This window comes from Lutjanus erythropterus, chromosome 17, assembly GCF_056507025.1.
Source record: "Lutjanus erythropterus isolate fLutEry1 chromosome 17, fLutEry1.hap2, whole genome shotgun sequence".
Taxonomy (NCBI): domain Eukaryota; kingdom Metazoa; phylum Chordata; class Actinopteri; order Lutjaniformes; family Lutjanidae; genus Lutjanus; species Lutjanus erythropterus.
Window position 1 is genome coordinate 6,559,569 of NC_139333.1, and position 18,523 is coordinate 6,578,091.

An 18,523-nucleotide genomic window follows, 5' to 3' on the forward strand; every position below is an offset into this window, starting at 1 on the left:
AAGGATACAATTTCACCAGAGCTGATGGGCTTTAGCATTAGCTTAACTTTAGGCTTTACTGCTCAGTTTAATTCAGTTAGAGCCCTGTCGCTTTTGGAGCTCTTAGGAAACAACAGACGAGCCTTTCTTGGTCTTGAGAAGCTGTAGAGTTTATTAACTGACACACTCTAACCTGTACTGTACATTTACTGCCAGACCAACAGCTTACTGCTCTGCTATGGGTATCAGCGTCACTCTCAATCTGCTGCTCGCTTTCACTCGCTTAAAGGAGCTACGCTACACTTATGACAATATGCTTCAATAAAGCCCAATAAATTGAAATTATTTAGAGTAAACCGCCATCGTATAGGAATATGTTGCCTTGTCATTGCTGTCAGAAAAAAATCCACAGCCCTAGGTGGGAGGTCAAGTGCCTTGCTCAAGGACAGCTAGGCGGTGGTTACTGAGTAAGGGAGGGTGGAAAATTACTCATTCACACCACCTCCAGCTGTAAAATCAGTGTGAGGACTTGACAGCACAGCACAAACTGACCCTACATCAGTTCCCAGCACTCACTGTCTAGTCTACGGCAAGACAATATTATTATATTACAATATTATTGAGAATATTTTACATGATGATCTACAACAAAATCAACTGTTCCAACTGTAAAACAAAAACTTCGATTTTTAGTTAAAAATTATTCATTAGCACAACAGAGTTTGGTCTAAAGGTTAACAAAATAGCTTGTATCCTCATGATATGATTCGACTGAAAAGTCAATAAATGATGCTGCTCCCTCCTTGCTCTTTTAGCGGTTTGTATGATCTTTACTGTCCTATACTTCAGCAGAGGCCTTGACAGCTGAACAGCCTTTTCTCTACCTCACTGCGTCTCGAGGCAACAGTCAAAATAACAGCTCTGTGAGAATACTGTGTTTGAGGAAAACATCACCTTGAGAGAGAGCAAAACACAATCTTTGATGAATGTCTTATAAAGCCATGCCTTCTCTTCCTCCCTCTTTAAGTGTCTTGCCTCTTTGTATCCTCACAGACTAGCAGTACATGTACATGCCAGTACATGCTGATCCCAATTCAACAGTCTGGCATGAGGCCTGTTGCATAAGGAGGACACAGGCAGATTTACTGCAACTACTAAATGGTCAAATGTGACCACTCCAGTGCATTCTTTCATGCCTAAGTCCTTTTAATGCAAGTGAGCCAAATTTGCTAATTTAAGTGCATTTTTAGTGGACTGCTGTGCTGCCAAATTCATCAAAGGTTGCATAATACCTCTAACCATCAGAAATGGTAAAAGACAACAGCTGAAAATAGTCCTATTTTTAAAGGGGCAGTTCAAGCCAAGATCAAAAATACATATTTTTCTCTTCACCTCTATTGTCCATCGAGATGTCTGCCTTCTCTCAAATGTAATGGAACTAGATGGAACTTGTTTCTACGAACTAGAAAGAAAGTGGTTCCTATGAAAATGCTTACGAAAAGGTCTGTCTTGAGTAACTGCGTCATGATTTCTAGAAAGAGACGCTGCTGTTGAATTTTTCCCGATGTATTTTTCTGGTACTTTGAGCATCACAAGCAGACCGCCATCTGGTTCCATATAATTCAAGTAGGGCTGCAACAAAGAATTATTTTCGACATTGCTTAATATCTCGATTATTTTCTAGATTAAATGTTTAGCTGTTTGGATCATAAAATGTGAGTAAATTGTTTTTCGTTTTGTCCACAACTAAAAGACATTCAGTCTACCGTCAGAGAGGAGTAAATAAACCACGAAACATTCACATTTTGACATGTTTTACTCAACTGTTGCAGCTCTATATTCACGAGAAGGCAGACATCTCCATGGCCGATATCTAAACAAACTAAGCAATTTTTCATTCTCATTTTTTCACTTTGGACAACTGCATCTCCCCGTATTGGGACTCACCTAGAATATTCAATGCATCTTTAGTAACACCTAACACCTAACATCACCTTTCATAGAAGATTAACTGCAATTTGTAGTGTATGAGGCTGAATGCCGAAGTTACTTCTTTTTTTTTCTTTTAACAAAGAGCCTTCTTGAAAAAAAAAACTAGCACTTTCTGTGTACAGCCATGTCTACACAGAAACAGAGGAAAATTCAAAAAATATATCTCCGCCTCTTGTGATGTGCGGAACTGTGAAACAGGAAGTGGATACAGAAGAAGAGGAAGCTGCCCTATTTGATAACACAGAGTGGTTGCACAGACACCACTGAATATGACACAGGCAGAACGCACACTTCTGCCGATAAAGCATGCAGATAAGAACCAGCATTTTCAAAGAAACCTATTGTGTTACAGGAAGATATTCTGATATCAAACACATGCAGAGAAAGATACAACATATCCTCTGTAGTAGACAGTCAGATATTTAATAGCACATGTCCCATTTAGCTTGTGAATCAATTGACCAAACACATTTAGCTCAGCATCTGTATTAGGTAACAAGCCGGTTAATTTTCGGACAGGGTCTGATATGCTGTCTGATGCTGTAGTATCAGGAAAGGGTTAACTCATTGCCCCTCGGTTCAAAGGCACAAACACACCGCTGTAGTTGTCTGTAGTTTGTGTAAAGCATGTGCATCATAGGTTGTAGATGTTACAATAGTATACCGTGTGTGTATGTCAAAGCTACTACAAGGAGATTTTAACTGATCATGAAACCGTCTCAATTTATTAGTGATGCCTCTATATGACCTACAAAAGTTAATCAGACCATCAGCGAGTAGATTTCTGTATGGTTGTTCTTAATGGCTGCCATCAGATTCTCCTTGAAATCAGATGAAATGAGCCTGTTTTTACACTTTCCCTGACAAAGTTACAATGAATAGTAAATGATTTTATTTTTGACAGTATGTTTTGTGGATATTATGGTGGAAACACTACAGCTTCTGACCACCGGGGCCTCCAGAATCAACAAAATACGAATGTTCCTTGTTGTAGCTTTAAAATGGAACTAACCACAGTGACGATACAGTTCGTGAGTTTGCAGAATACAGTTTGAAGTGAGAATTTTAGAGACTGAGACTTACGTGGCATGATCCCTTGGCTGACCAGTTCCTCTCGTGTGCGTCTCTGCTGGAGTTTGAGCTGGAGGACTGCATGGAGACAGAGGAAAGAAGAGTGTCAGTGACGGCCGGTGAGGATGAGAAACTGCAGCGCCTGAGCTCTCAAAGCTTCCTTATGGTCCTTTACTGTCCACTGATCAGCAATCCATCCACCACGTTTAGATAAATGACCACGCACACCAACACAGAAGCATTTGGGCTGATATGAGTACCAAGTTCATCCTCCAATTTCCCCCTTCTTCTTTTGTGCTTTTTTTTTTTAAGGTACAAAGGAGGCGGGTACAAGGAGGGCGTGAGCAGCCTACTACACACTTCCTGTTTCTGGGTTTTTTCCTTTCTGTGAACTAAGTGTGCGCAGATGTGTGTGTGAAAAAAACAGTCAGCATTAATCAGAGAATCAGTAGGGGAGATAGAGCAAGCACAGCAGAAAAGATGACAGAAACCAGCACAGGGAAAAAAAAAAGAAAAATTAAAGAGTGCAGACCGAAACAATACTTGGTTTGAGGAGGGAAAAAAATATGAGCTGATTGCGGCGTCATTTCAAAACAGGAAGCGCTTGTTACATAACGCAGAGGCTGGGCTAGAGAGTTTTAAGGAACACAGCACTGGACAAAAGGAGTTGGACCACGTGTGACCTTTCTGTTTAGAAACAATTTCAGTTGCTGTGCACTATAAACCGAGTCGTTCTAATCGTGGCACCTTTTTAATTCAAATTTAAGGTATGACTGACAAAGCAGACGTTAAATAATTCAGAATGCGTCAGCCAGAGTAGTAAGAAAAACCAAAAGGTTTGAACATTTCACTTCTAGTTCATCTTCTCTTCACTGGCTGCCAGTAAAACAAAGCACTGTTATTTAAATACTTCTTATTGCTTTTAAAATCAATGAATGGCTTAGCATCTTCCAACATTTTTAACATGCTCTTTGAACACTAGGGTTACAACTAACAGTTACTTTCATCATTGATTATTCTGTTGATCATTGTCTCAATTAATCAAGGTTGTTTGGTCTGTAAAATGTCAGAAAATGGTGAAAAATGTTGATCAGTGTTTCCCAGGGCCCAAGATGACGTCCTCAAATGTCTTGTTCTGTCCACAACCCAAAGATAATCAGTCTGCTGTCAAAGAGGGCTAAAGAAATCAGAAAATAGTCACATTTGGGATATTGAAATTGGAGAATTTGGACATATTTTCTTAAGAGATAACTTAAAACAATGAATCAATTATCAAACAAACAAAATAGTTGCAGATTAATTTAATAGTTGATTAACTGTTGCAGCTTTACAATATAATGTAATATACTGTAATACTTGGGTGATGCATCGCTATTTTCTTAATCTAATTTTAGGAAAACTGTCATAATATTAAGAACACAACATGCATAAAATCTAAGTTAAAATCTTTTATTTACTTTTTTATGCAGTCAGGGCAGTAAAGACTGATAACAACACTGTTTTTGAGAATTGATACAGATCACAAAACATAATATTGCAATACTCAAGCGTATCAATAATTTCTTGCACCCCTGGGATTAATAGTTTGCATGTTTTTAATGTCATCTTACATGTTTTGTACTAATGCTTTCTTGTTTTGTGTATATTTAAATGTTTTTGTCATATATGATGTATTTTTGCTTTTATTTTGAAGCCTACACCTGTTGTACGAAATGTGCTATACAAATAAAGCTGACTTGACTCGACCCAACTCTTGGGCTTAAAGCGTATTAGTTCTCATTCTCATAATTGGAATTGGAAACAAGAGGAAGAACTATACAATATGACCAGCTGCTGCAGGATAATGCAAGGGCATTGTATTTCATCATTTGGTGCAGAATCAGTTTCACTACAACACAGTGAGCAGTTAGGGAAGTGGGCTGAACTCTTCAGTCAGTCACAAAGACAACTAACTTAATACATCAGCGACCATGGCAAAACTGCAAAGAACAGCTACAGGGTTGTCACTGCAGTAGAGTTGTCACAGTACCATAATTTCAAATTTCAATACAATTACTAGTATAAAAAAAGATACATGACACACAAAACTTTTTCCTTTTTTAAAAATTTAACAACCTGTACACGGTGCTGAGGCAGAAGAAGTCACTGAACACTGTAGGCCTTTCCTGCAAGACAAATTTCAGGTAGGACAATGAAGACTGAACTAAACTGAGGTCTTCAATGAGCACTTAGATAATTTTTTTTAGCTTCAGTACTTTCGATACTATAATTAACAGATAATGTTTCATTTTATGTGGTATGGAAAAGTATCAAAGTGACAGCCTTACACAGCAGACACTTGTTTGTGGTATGATGCTTTTTCTGAGGTCGATAAGTAACTGATACTGCACTAAACCTCCTCTGTGCTTCTTGTCTTGGCAACAGCCTGTTTCCATTTTCATCACACGCTTACCGCTCGACTTGGGTTTAAGTTTACAGAGTTCGATCAAATCAGAGGAAGAAAATAAGTTATACGTTATCAGACCAAATGCTATTTTCACCGACAGACATTCAGCTGAGCTCCACTCAGCTGAGACTCTTGTTTTATATGTACCAGCTGTCCCTGTTGCAGGCGTGTGTGCGCATGTGTGCGAAGTGTAACACACCACGGAGGCTTCCCAAGCATTTCTGGCCGGGGTTGTGTCTGCTACACAAGCAGCACCTGTTCCTTCCCACTAACGAAAGTGACATCATTGGTGCCTTGCAGGCGAGCTAACCAGTTAGCGGCTGTGCATAGCTGCTGCTGCATTAGGCCTCTGTTATGACAAACAATCCAGGCCTGGACAAGAAACAGAGCGAATACCATGAATCCACGTCAGAGCGTATACAGCTAAAGGTCATTCTTTGGCTCCAAACCCTCGCTGGTGATCCCAGGTCTCCTCTGTTATATTTACGAGAGTGTACACTGTACATCTTGAGGGATGGGATTGACACAACACTCTTAGAAATAAAAGTATTGACTAGAACCGTAGAGGCTTCTTTGGCTTGTCCCCATAGAAGAACTCTATTAGGTTCCTGGCAGAACCTTTTATAAAGGCTGCACTTGGAACCCTTTCAGAGTTCTACCTAAAACCCAACATAAAGGTTTATACCTAGCTTATATCATTCTGTAAAGGGTTCCACCCAGAACCCCCTCATGAGAGAGTCTACAGAGAAGCCTTCTATAGTGTAATGGTTCCACCCAGAATTCTCTTTTATCTCTTTTCCACCAAATAAGCTGTGGTTCTTGAACCTGTTCCATTCAAGATTCTTGGAACCTGGGTGCTACTAATCATCATCCATCATTTTAACAATTTAGTAATCAGTAATAAATATTTACATTGAGGAAACCTCTTTTACGATCCATCCTTTGGATAGCAAGGGTTCTTAATATAACCCTTACAAAGAACCCCTGAGAGACTGTTACTTCTTCTTCTTCTTCTTCCTCTTAAAAAAAAAAAAGGTTCAGAAGCAAACTAGTTCTGAGTAGAACCTCAGCCCTTCAGGAAGAATGCTTTTGAAACCCTAATTTCTAAGAGTGCAGAGACTCCCCTTTGGAAGCAATAACATGTCAGTTCCCAGTCTGTGGCGTAAACACACAGAACTAAACACAGCCCAGCACGTTCATGTATATGCTGCATGAATGCATCAGCTAAGAGATTCATTTTCCCTCAGTGCCAAACACAAGGGCTAACACTTAGGAGACTCACATGTTGCCTGAACCCGCACACGCAGATATGAAAACACACAGACACACACTGACCGTGCCATGGCAGAGTGAAGGATAAGATGCCGAGCCACTTGGCACTTCCAGGGAGAGGTTATTCTGGGAAAGAGAATCTTACACTTTACTTCTATCCCAGTCTCACATCTCAAACAGACAGGACACTCCAGTTCACTTATTTATTCTCTCCTGCGCTCTCATTCTCAGTCCTCTCGTCATCCCTCATCTCCAGCAGAAAGTGAACACATAGTTATTGCATTAGCCGTTTAATCCAGTGGTTTGTAATGGTCATTATAACCGGTTTGTCAACCAAGTGAACAGTTGAGTAAAGATGTTAGCAAGTTACGAGACTTAAAAATGACTCAGACATTTTTAAACCCATTTTCTCACTTGTTTGAAAAAGAAATGCAGAAGTCTCACAGCAACACTTCACATGCTTGTGAAGATGTTAAGTGTGAAAAGCTGCAGTGGTGTTGAAACTGTAGGCTGATGTGGAGAAACCAACAATCATATGATGGTGAAGTAATAACAACACCATATCTACAAATAACATAACAATAACCACAAAGTCAGCTCTGCATTGATGTCAGACAAGTAAATAACTGGTTTGTACTGATAGTTAATGTATCAGCTATTTGCAAATGTTTTGTAAACAAGAAACTGGAATTCCTTAAATGAGCTTAAGTTTTAGCTTTTAGGGTTTAACCCAAAATCAAATATACATATTTTTCCAGTAGTGTAATTTATCTGTCTAGATTTTGGGGGCGAGCTTTGGAGATATCGGCCATAGAGATCTCTACCTTCTTTCCAATATCACATTACTAAATGGCACATGGCTTGTTAGCGGTTTCATGTAGGGACTTTTTTCTCACCACACAGAAGGAAGTGTGTATCTGCTCATGGAGGAGAGGCTCATGCTTGTGGCAGCATGGGATGTGAACATTAATGGCATCTTCCTTGACTGAGCTGTAACCTCTTGTCCATGAGTAGATGCACGTTTCCTTCTGCACGGTGCAGTTCAGTAGAAAGAAAATAGTTCCTACACCAAACTGCTAACAACAAGGTCTGTGCATTACCTTGAGCAACTGAGTGTCATCTAGTCACATTATATTTGACAGAAGGCAGACATCTTTACAGCTCACATCTCCATGCGAGCAAAAATATGTATTTTTGATTTTGGGGTGAACTGTCTTTAAAAATTGAGAAATACATTTGCAGGATATTAGACTTCAGACAGAGGAAGCATCGCAGTGGCAGCAGTGTGGATGGATGAAATAAAGATCATTACTGTAGCAACTGTATCCAAACTAAGGAAGTAAGCAGACTAGAACTGAAACTGAAATAAATATATCTAAAGTTTCCACAGCACAGTGAACTATCCTGTTAAATTCATAAATATACACACAGTAAAAATAATGAGTGTGGCAGAGGGCTGAAGACAAACATGATATGATACTGTCCAGCTGCATGTAAGCTTGTGTTTTAATATAAACAGGTTATTGCAGTGCATATAAACACGTTCTCTGATGTCCTGCCTTCACATGATTTTCCACAGTAATGTTTCACATGTGCGCGTAAACATAGCCAGTAGTGATGCTGATGATTTGCTAAATTTTAACAGATTGGTATTTGAAATGACGATCATTAAATACGACAATGCCTTCCTCTAAATCAGGTTTGAGGGCCATTTTGGTTAATTTAAGAAAAGGATGAAAAGGCAGGGCAGTTTTATTGGGATACTAGGCCACAGCCAAAACTGGCCTCCGCAGTCATAAAAAGTTCGAGCGCAGGAACACAGAGGGAGAGAGATAGAAAGACAGCACAGCTTTACAGCTTTTAGATGAAGCACAGGAAACAATGGTGAGTGACTGTCTGCTGGGTTTTCTCAAAAACACTTGAGCCTGTGATCTTTTGGTTAACAGGACGGCTTCAACCACTGCAAGACCTGCTACAGTTTCAGAATTACATCCTCACGCCTTCATTTTTTTAAATTCAGTATCTAAAGGTGTAGGGCTGCATCTTAATGTCATTTTAACTGTCAAGTAATCTTAAAGACTTTTCACTTTTCATGTGGATGCCCAGTCAGTGACGATGGTAAATGTAGTCAAATGAATGAATTAATTCCTCAGTGTGTGCCAGCTGCAAAGCAGTTGTTCTTCCTGCATCCAGTGATGTCATAGTAATGTCATTGGTGTCAAGGTAGAACTACGGGTTATTTCAGCTTGGATTTTTAGTTTCTGTGTCTGGGTAGCCAAGGGGTGTGCTAGATGACTATTTTTGTCACCTAATACTATTATGTTTTGACAATTACTGTAATAGCTATAGGCTTGGGTGGTGATACACAACAACATGATGTACGCAATGCATCCTGGTACATGTAAGCACTGCTAGCACAGCCCCACAAAAAGGAGAAGTCAGTTTTCATGGTCAATATAGCTAGTTCTGAGTATTTTTTTTAAGAAAAAAAAAAGTCTCCTATATGGGTAAAACAAGACATCTGAGGATGAGACTTTGGGAAACACTGAGGACATTTCTCACAATTTTCTGACAATTTATAGACCAAACAACTAATCGATTAATTGAGAAAATAATCGACCAATTAATTGACTATAAAAATAAATTTTGGTCGTTAGTTGCAGTCCTAAAGAAAAGTAAGCTAATTTTACCATTGCTAAGCTATGACCAGCATACCTTTAATACTCTTAACCTGATAAAAAAAATAAAAAAAATAAAACAAAATAACCAATGATCATGATCTTCAACTGCAACTGATAATGTTTTTGTGGATTATAATGATTTAATAGTATGTAATCATCTTAGACAAGTAGAGTATTCAAAAACTATTGTCACAGTTTTAAACTATGGCATACTACTTATGGCAGTTGTATGGTAGTTGTTTGAATAGTGAGACAACAAAATAATATTTTCTGCAGTTTCCAGACTTGTAGTAAGACACTGAAGAGAATTTGATGTACGTACACGGCACAAGACCCTTCATAATGTAAAAGTAGTGGGGAAAGAGGGAGCCATGGGTTAGGTTTAAGGTTAGAGAGGCAAGAAGGTCAGTGTGGTAAAGCCAAGTTCTTGGCCAACTAGGCTAATCTTGCTGTGCTCATGTGTCACTGGATCTGATTAAACATGTCTGAGTTCGTCACTGTCCCCAAAGACCCCCCCAGGCTTGGCACAGCTAAGCCTGCACAAACTGACCATAGCAACACACATGCATGAAGGCAGAGCGCTCCACGCCCACTCTGGGTGAGGAAGTGGGCACATTAAGACGGAAACAGACGTGATCACAAGGCCACATACCCAGCTAACAACTGCAAACAAGCCTCACAGACGCTGCGCGGCAACGTTACACTTGGCATTGGCATTGGAAATAATCTATCTGAAAAAGCCTGTGAATGTTCTCCTGCATGAGCTCATCATTTGGACAGTAGCACAGTTTGATTGAGAGAGATGAATGCAGCGCCTGACCACAGCAAATGTTTCACACATTGGTGAGAATGGAAAGAGGCTGTGGCGGGCAGGAACAATACAAGGTTAAGGCCACTCACACCTTGGAGTCACTCCCACTGCTTTCGCACTGCTGCACTGTGCTGGGGAGCCAGATGACAAGAGGAAGGGCTGCAGTGAATACTAATGATCTTAAAGTTCAAGCAAGACGAGTCAAATTCCCAAAGCTTTCGTGGCTTTGTGCAGCTCCTGTCACTCACACTTTCTCTAGACATGATGCAGTTAGCAAAAAGCAGACCCGGAATGACTTTTCACCTGACAGCTGTAGTGTCATGTATGCACAGTCACAGCGTCAGCTGTTGTTGCTACTGTAGAAATTCCTTCCACCTTGTGTCTCTGTGTCCTATAGCTATGATTGAGTCAATTTATTTGTGTAAAAGATGGGTGTTTATTGGACGCAAAGTTGTCAAGTACTTTGCTTAATTATGTCTCGGTTCTTATAGCTTACATTATTGATAGATTACTGTAATTATTAATGTAATCATTACCTGTAATCTGCTATCTGGAGAATGGCACTTTGTTGAGTTTTTTGCTCCTTCATATCCCCTAGTAATTATTATATAATGTATCTTTTTAACACTTTAAAAAAATCTTTCCCACGCTTTTCTCCTCCCCCCCTCAATCTTCAATCAGTTTAACCTCATAGGAATGTTTTGTTTCGTCTGTAGTCTATCATCCATGACTCTCAAACTTGCTTGCAATGTTAGTTTTAAAAAAGTGAAAGAATGACAAAATGGAACTGTAAACCATTCCAAATGTGTCTGTATTCACACCATCACATTTTATACAGCCTAAAATACAAATACTGTACTACTACCAGGGGTGGGGAACTCAAGTCACATGACTTGACTTGCCGCTAACACACGTGGCAGCTATCATGAGTCCAAAAATAATAAAATTTGGATTCAGTGAATATGTTGTCAATGACAGCAGTAAGAAGAAAACGGCGGTGTGCAAGGTGGCAGCTCAAAAATGAATGACACGACCACCACAACATCCAGCTTCATCTGTCACTGCATGATCTACAGCGAAAGGCAATAACGATATAGAGGTATCTGGTCAAAATTATTGATATATTATTTTAAATAATATGAAATATTATATGTCGCTGAATAACCAAAAACTATCCAGGTATTATTCATAAGCCAAATCATCCAGCCCTAATTCAATATTCAATGACGTGACTTGCTTGATTCTCACCAGAGTAAGTTGGGACTTTCAAGTCTCAGGCAAGTCCCAAGACTTGTTTTTGACCTACTCCGACCTCTGACTACTACAAGCTAAAAAGATAAGAGCAGAAACTTCCAGTTTGGCTACAAATCAGATTTTATATTTACTACATATTTCCCCCACATCACTTAAAGGTACCCTGTGGAATTTCTGAGCACTTGTAGCAGAGTAATGCTTCATGAGTGGGTCTGTGGTTTGTTTGTTATTGTGCCACAGGTGATGAGATTCATATTCCTGCCAATGGTTTCACACTATTTCACTGACCTACAGATGGTGGTAAGACACCAAGAAATACAGCAAGGTGCCAACACAGCTTGCAAGTAAACATAGATGCATAATGAAGGTTTCAACATTTTTTAAAAAGACAGCTTTGCAAATGTTTTATGAGAAAGAAAATGCAATCAACAGGTTTTTTAGGCCAGAGGGATTCCCACAAAAAGTTTCGGCGATTAACACCGAATGTAAACATTTGTTTATTTACAGGAGAACCCCACAGGGCACCTTAAACACTGAAGTAAAACGCTATGTGACTTTAACATAATAGACTCAGCTATTTACACCTGCAGTTTCCTCACAGTTTTTTTCATTTCTCATGGTGGTTAGTCTATTCGTTTGAGCAGGTTTATCAGACAGAACATATAACCACTTTGACTTCCTTCCTGTGCAGGCCGGTGAACCAACTTGCTTATCTTTAGCTACACCACATAAACTACTTCTATGGAACCATAAACTACTGATATGAACCTGCAGACTGAGTCACATAAACACAAATCATATCAGATATCTTGTGTGTCTACTGACTATGTGCTGCTCCCGGTCGCCCACCTTCTTTCAGGCTGTGATAGACATGTCTGTCATGATCCATTGTCAGTCCTGCCTTCTCCATGTCTTCTCCCATTGGGGGAGAGCCCGGGGGGGAGGGCTCAAAGGACAGGCAATGGTTGGTGTCCAGCATTATCATTCAGAACGGAGATCAATTATCTGGTAAACATTGAAGTTCAAAAGTAGCCCTCCTCGCAAGTCCCAACTGTTGGCAGTTTTGGCAAAAGAGGGTAAAGAAGGGATGTGTATAATCTGCCCCAGCTGTCCCTTCAATTAGCTGTCCTCTCTGTCCACGGGAAGGACGTGAGTCAACCGCTTCAGAAGACTCCCATACAAGTCAAAGAAAATCTCCTTTTAAGCGAAAAACATGGGAGGAAAAATGCTGCTACTGCCTCGCCTGCTCTCCCCCTGTGCTTCTTTTCTGTATCAGAGTAATCGATGGGTCTGTCTCAGCTTCTCTTCTTCCTCCTGTTCTCTCCTTCCCTTGCAGTGGCAGCCGGCGAGTCACGACAGCGCTGCTCCGCTCTTGCGAGCTTCCCAGAGAGACAGAGGGAGGGAGAAAAAAAATCCACGGGGTGAGTCGCGGATGAAAAGAACGAGAGAGCCGAGGGGAGGAAACTAAAAAGAGGCCAGTGGCGGAGGAAGAGAGGACAGCAGTGAGCTCGTCGGAGAGAGTATCCAGAGAGACTGCTCTGGTTGCAGCTCCGCCTGAATCTCAGACACACACACACACACACACAAACACACACACACACACACACACACACACACACACAAGCAGGGAGTGCTGCCGATAAAGTTCTCCTGCTCAGCTGTTGCCATTCATTCACTGTTACAGGCTGAGGGGGGCTGCCACATACACGAACCTCCTTCCTACCCTATCAAACACACACACACACACACACACACACACACACACAAGCAGGGAGTGCTGCCGATAAAGTTCTCCTGCTCAGCTGTTGCCATTCATTCACTGTTACAGGCTGAGGGGGGCTGCCACATACACGAACCTCCTTCCTACCCTATCAAACACACACACACACACACACACACACACACACACACACACACACACACACACACAAAAAAAATCACAGCACCGCAAATGAGACAATCTGTTCTTGAACAATTTCTAGACTGCACAAGCTCTCAAGAACAGTGACTCAGTCATTGTATGAGCAGTTTTTATTGGTTAAGTGGAAACAGCAGTGACCGTTTTCAGTGATGACCTCATCTGACATAATCGACCTTTGACAAAGTTGCTTGGGTAAATCTGATACTCGGATGAATCACACACACTTTTAGAGTGATTGATTGATACTCAATCACTGCTGCAACTCTGACTTGAACGGTCTGTCCTTGATGAAAGGCATCGCATTCAAGACAAGCACTCTATGAAATATGTTTTGAGAAGAAAAGAGACTTTTATGGGTCTGGAGCGACCCAAGAATCACAGCTGACGCATCCTAATACTAGGGGTGGGAGTAAAAATTTAAAAAAGTACTGCGATTCATTTTTCGTGATTCCTGAATTGATTTTAAAATTCCTGAATTGATTTTCTATGTATATAAATAACTAGCACTTATTCCATTAGCTCAGTGCTAATGCATAATGGGATTTCCCATTCTTTCCCAAATCTGACCTGCCACCTCATTTTATGTGGCCTGTGAGAGCTTGCAAAGAATAAAATACAATTCTACGCTTACAAAAGTAAGGTGTCCTTAAACTAATATCCCAAAATGCATACAGTTTTGTTATCCATGTACTGAAGGCGTCTAGCTGGTAAATGTCAGCATATGCTATATACATACAGCCGTTTCTATCAGTGGCACTCTAGCCAACTGGTTGTAGCTACTAATGTTTATAATATAGCCGCCTCACAAATGTCCAAAAAAAGAAAAGCAGACATACAGAAAATGCAATTTAATGAGCTATAGCAAAGCAAAAACATGTTTGTGCATAACAGAAACAAGTCAGTATGCTTTCATGTTTGCATCTTTTATAAATAGTTTGAATAATAGTTCTAAGCTAGAATTGAATGTTTGCTCATCATTTTTCCTAGACTTCTGCTTTTAGATCTCAAAAAATAAATAAATAAATACTAAATCCAGTAATATAAATCTATTATCTTATGTCCATCAACTTTTTTTATTATTCATATGGCATTAGCTTGCTGAGCAGGAACAGTCAAATGAAGCAGTTTACTTCAAAAAGTAATTTACTAATTTTATATGCAGCATAGCAACACTGTGGTTGAAATAAAACTCAGAAAGACTAAGAATTACGATATAGTTTCTAGAAGTGTATGATTCATCATTTTCCCATGGTCTAGAGTTAAAAAAGCAAACAAAAATCACAATTAATTGTAATACTGAATTGCAGTACTTAAGAATCACAATACATATGGAATCAGTACGCAAGTAATATGATAGTATCGAATCAGGAGGTAAGTGTAGCGTCCCAGCCCTACCTACTCCTGTCACAAAACTTCACAACACAGTCTGTGGCTCCTGCAGAATGCTGATGGTAAACGCCGTCCCAGGACGCACATCCCCCCTTCTCTCTCCACTCTGTTTTAAATAGCAAGGCCAGCTGGCCATAAGGGGGCTATATTCAGCTTGGTATCACCTGTGCACTCGCAGGGTAAGGTTACTTTGAGGCACACACATCTCGGCCTGCAAATACACATGCACGCAAACTTTTAAGCCACATTTCCTTGGTCTAAATCAATGTTTTATGAGGCATGTCAGAAAGGGAGATACACTGCGTTCATACCTTTCATCTCACTATACATCCAGCACTGAGAATCTGTCCTGTTAATAAAACAAAGGCCTGAGTGAGTATAAATATCAAATATGAAATCTCAGCACACTGTGTGACATGATGGCTGAGTGGTGCAGTATGCCTCTCGTGTGTGTCACACAGGTGACTGCAGTGCACCTGAAAACACAGGCGACACCTTGAACAAACCCTGGCTGATATCTACAATAACTGTCTGTTCTGAGTCTGTGATTAGAGTCCACCTGCTGTTATGATTCACAGTCTGGGCAGGAAACGCAGAGATGACAGCGCACACTGGGATTAGGGTGTGTGGGCTGAGCCAATCTCAGGGACACACACATCATAAACTGACACACAGCATGCCAAACATGTCTGTTTATTTTCATCTTCATGGCTTGAAATCCCTGAACCCTTTAACATTGTACTTCAGTTTTTCTACTGCATTCACCTACTCTGATTTTGTTACTCATTTTGTATTTTCTTCATAGCAAAACACGTGGGGCTCTACTTACCATGGCAATATAAATGCCACAGGAGGACATGAATTTACAGCTTATAAGTAACGTATAAATGCTGTGTTGTTTAATAATTGTCATGGCTACCTTGACCGACGGGGTAAAGCAGAAGTTTTTTTTTATGGTTTTAGGGCTTAGAGGCCATAGTGTGTGGGAAGCACAGTTATGTTTTTTCCCATGACTTGACTGAACCTGAGTTCGTAGCGATAGAACCAGTAGACTGAGGCCGATTTCCAACCTGGCTCCTACACCCTTATCAGACTTTATTTATTTGTATAGCACTTTTCCTACAAACAAAGTGTAACATAAAGTGCTTCATACAATAAAACAATAACCTCACCCACCCGAACACACCCAAAGCAATGACCTTGTAATTAATGAAACACTAAAGTAAGAACAGCACTCATTAAAAGCAGGAACTGAGGAAACACCATCGTAAGTGAGGAAACACCCTCTCACTCCGTTTGCGCGTTCGTATGGAGGCTCCGCCACAGAGTATCATTACAAACCAGTTAGCCTTAAGTGGGAGTGGGTTTTAAAAACCTGCAACACAAAGTCTGCATTCATGCAGGCTTATAAACCACTCTCCTCTCAGTCACACTCTTGTGTCTGGGATGGGGGAAATGCTACATTACTACAAAAGTTAATTCTGTGCAGTTTCCAAATGATAAGTAAAAAGTTGCTTTACCTCAAACAGACATTTGATAGACATTTTGGAAAGAACATGCCATTATGAAAACTGTACATAGTTTTTGTTCTTAAGATATAAAAAAAAAGAAAAAAAAAGATTTGATTGAACTTAATTGCCTGTGTTATGTAATTTCAGGGAGTGTGGAAAAAACCAAAGACCTCATCAGATTAAGAACGGCAAATGAAAAACTGACAACAAAAACTGTTCACCAAAAAAAATGTGTCCAAAGAGTTTTCAAAAGCTTACTATGCCATGAATGTAGTGTGTGTGCCATGTCATTGATCAAACATCTACATCTTTGTCAATGCTGTCTATAAGATTATCTTTTGGATAAATATTTATTTAATTACAAAATCCATCATGACCAATGTTCCTGGTTCCATTCGAAAAAGGGCAGGGCAGCCCATAGTTGGCTGCATAAGTCATTTCTGCTCAGATACGTCATTTATTTTTTTGCTCCTCATTCTCTCCCTCTTTTCCTCTTTATATTTTAACAATTTTTTTTAACAGAATAGTAGTGCACATCTACAGGTCTATACTATAAAAAACAAGTAACATCACACTTTTGCATCATCTTGGTACCAAAGCATCGGTTCTCGTTAGTGCGTAGGGACCAGATTGGAAATGGACCTGAGTACCTAGGAACTACTGATGTGACTTTGGAGTCTGCAGCCATGCTAGCAGACTCCAAAATGCTAAAATTAACCTAATTAGCACTAAAGACAATATGTAACTGGAGCTGATGGGATGTTGTCAGTCTAGAAGGTACTGGGTCATAAACCAAAGTATTGGACTAGTGTAAATTTTGATTTGATGGTGGACAAACAGACAAGACGTCAGGGAATCACTTAAGTTACTACAATTTATCCTGAGGGGGGAAAAAAACTTCCATGGCAATCCATGAAATAGCTTTTGAGACATCACTCATAACAACAAACGCCGCTAGCAAAGCTAAACACAGCAGAAAGCCTATGAAATATTAAGCCCTCCCTCCCAGGACGGTTGCCAGTGTTTAAAATGCATATCAGAGCTTCTACTACATGACACTTTTGCATGCTGTTTGTGTATTTTAGTATTTTAGTCACATCCATTATACTGTGTGGTGACGTTAACCTTTAGTAAGAGAAATTAGCTGTCGTGGTTCTGGCTTCGGGAACATTCCAGTGAAACTATTTGGCCTTGGACATCCTTATCTGGCTCTTTCTTTATTTGTCACTGAAAAACATTTCTGGGAATCAAACAAAAAGAAAACAGCTTTTAGTGCAAGCAGGCAGGATATAATTACTGTATGAAGGTCCTGCCGAAACATCGACTATGAGACTTCCTGTGGATGTGTAAATGAACGGAAAACTCCCCCACAGCTTCCAGTCGGTCATCATAACCTGGACCACTGGGAGTATTAACAGCAAAAACACTGGTTTGTTTTCTTATAAAATGGCACTGAGTTTATCTGTTCACAGCTGCCACTGTTTGTCCAGTACTCACTGTGGCATCCCAAACACCATACCCACACTTAAAAAGCCAAAAGTACAAATGCTCCAACAGGACAATGTGACCCCAAATTATGCTTTTTTTTTATCTTCAAAGATGGCTGAAGTCAAGGAAATAAAGTGACTACAGCCCAAATATTTTTATTTTTCCACCCTGGCAGTGGAATATCATGACCCTCTTAGCATAGAGATTGCGTCCTTCAGACATGACCTGGCCAAAACAATTATGCCACCACATTCCATTACCCTTCCCACAACAATTAGTACTTTCCGCAAACCTTCCCCTAATCATCGCTACCAAACAAGACCAGACAAGCTGAATTCAGGTGAACCATGCATGAGGAGCCTGTGAAGAAAATTTGGAGCTATGAAACAATTTGACCGAGGATTTCCATGAACTGTTAGTACTCGACATAAAAAAACATGCTCATACTCTCTAGATTTATGTTGGACTCCAGCTGACAAAAATCTTCCTGACCTTTTAGAAAACACTATCCAGTTTAAAGTAAGACCACAATCCATTTCTCTTCTTTGCTTGCTGTTTCTGCAGGGCTGTGGCAGATTGATGGGCAGCACAGTAACATTTTATGTCCTTTATTATATTGCAGGCCAATAAATTTGTCTTCTAATAGTCAAAACCTGATCTGTGTTAATAAACTTACCAGGCAGCGGCTATTTTGACGACTTGCTAAAG

The 18,523-nt window shown here is 40.0% G+C and overlaps 1 protein-coding gene across 11 annotated transcripts in view; it reads right to left on the reverse strand.

The window, feature by feature from the left end:
* mrtfab (myocardin related transcription factor Ab) overlaps positions 1–18,523 on the reverse strand; it is a 63,735-nt gene that overhangs the window by 20,662 nt on the left and 24,550 nt on the right. For 8 of the 11 annotated variants that reach the window (XM_084740032.1, XM_084740033.1, XM_084740038.1 and 5 more), the window contains one exon: positions 3,055–3,120. In XM_084740032.1, coding sequence (XP_084596158.1) covers positions 3,055–3,120 — 66 coding nt within the window. Of the gene's footprint in view, positions 1–3,054; positions 3,121–12,331; positions 13,225–14,822; positions 14,899–18,523 lie in introns of those variants that run through there. The other 3 variants (XM_084740041.1, XM_084740035.1, XM_084740036.1) reach the window with 3 other exon arrangements.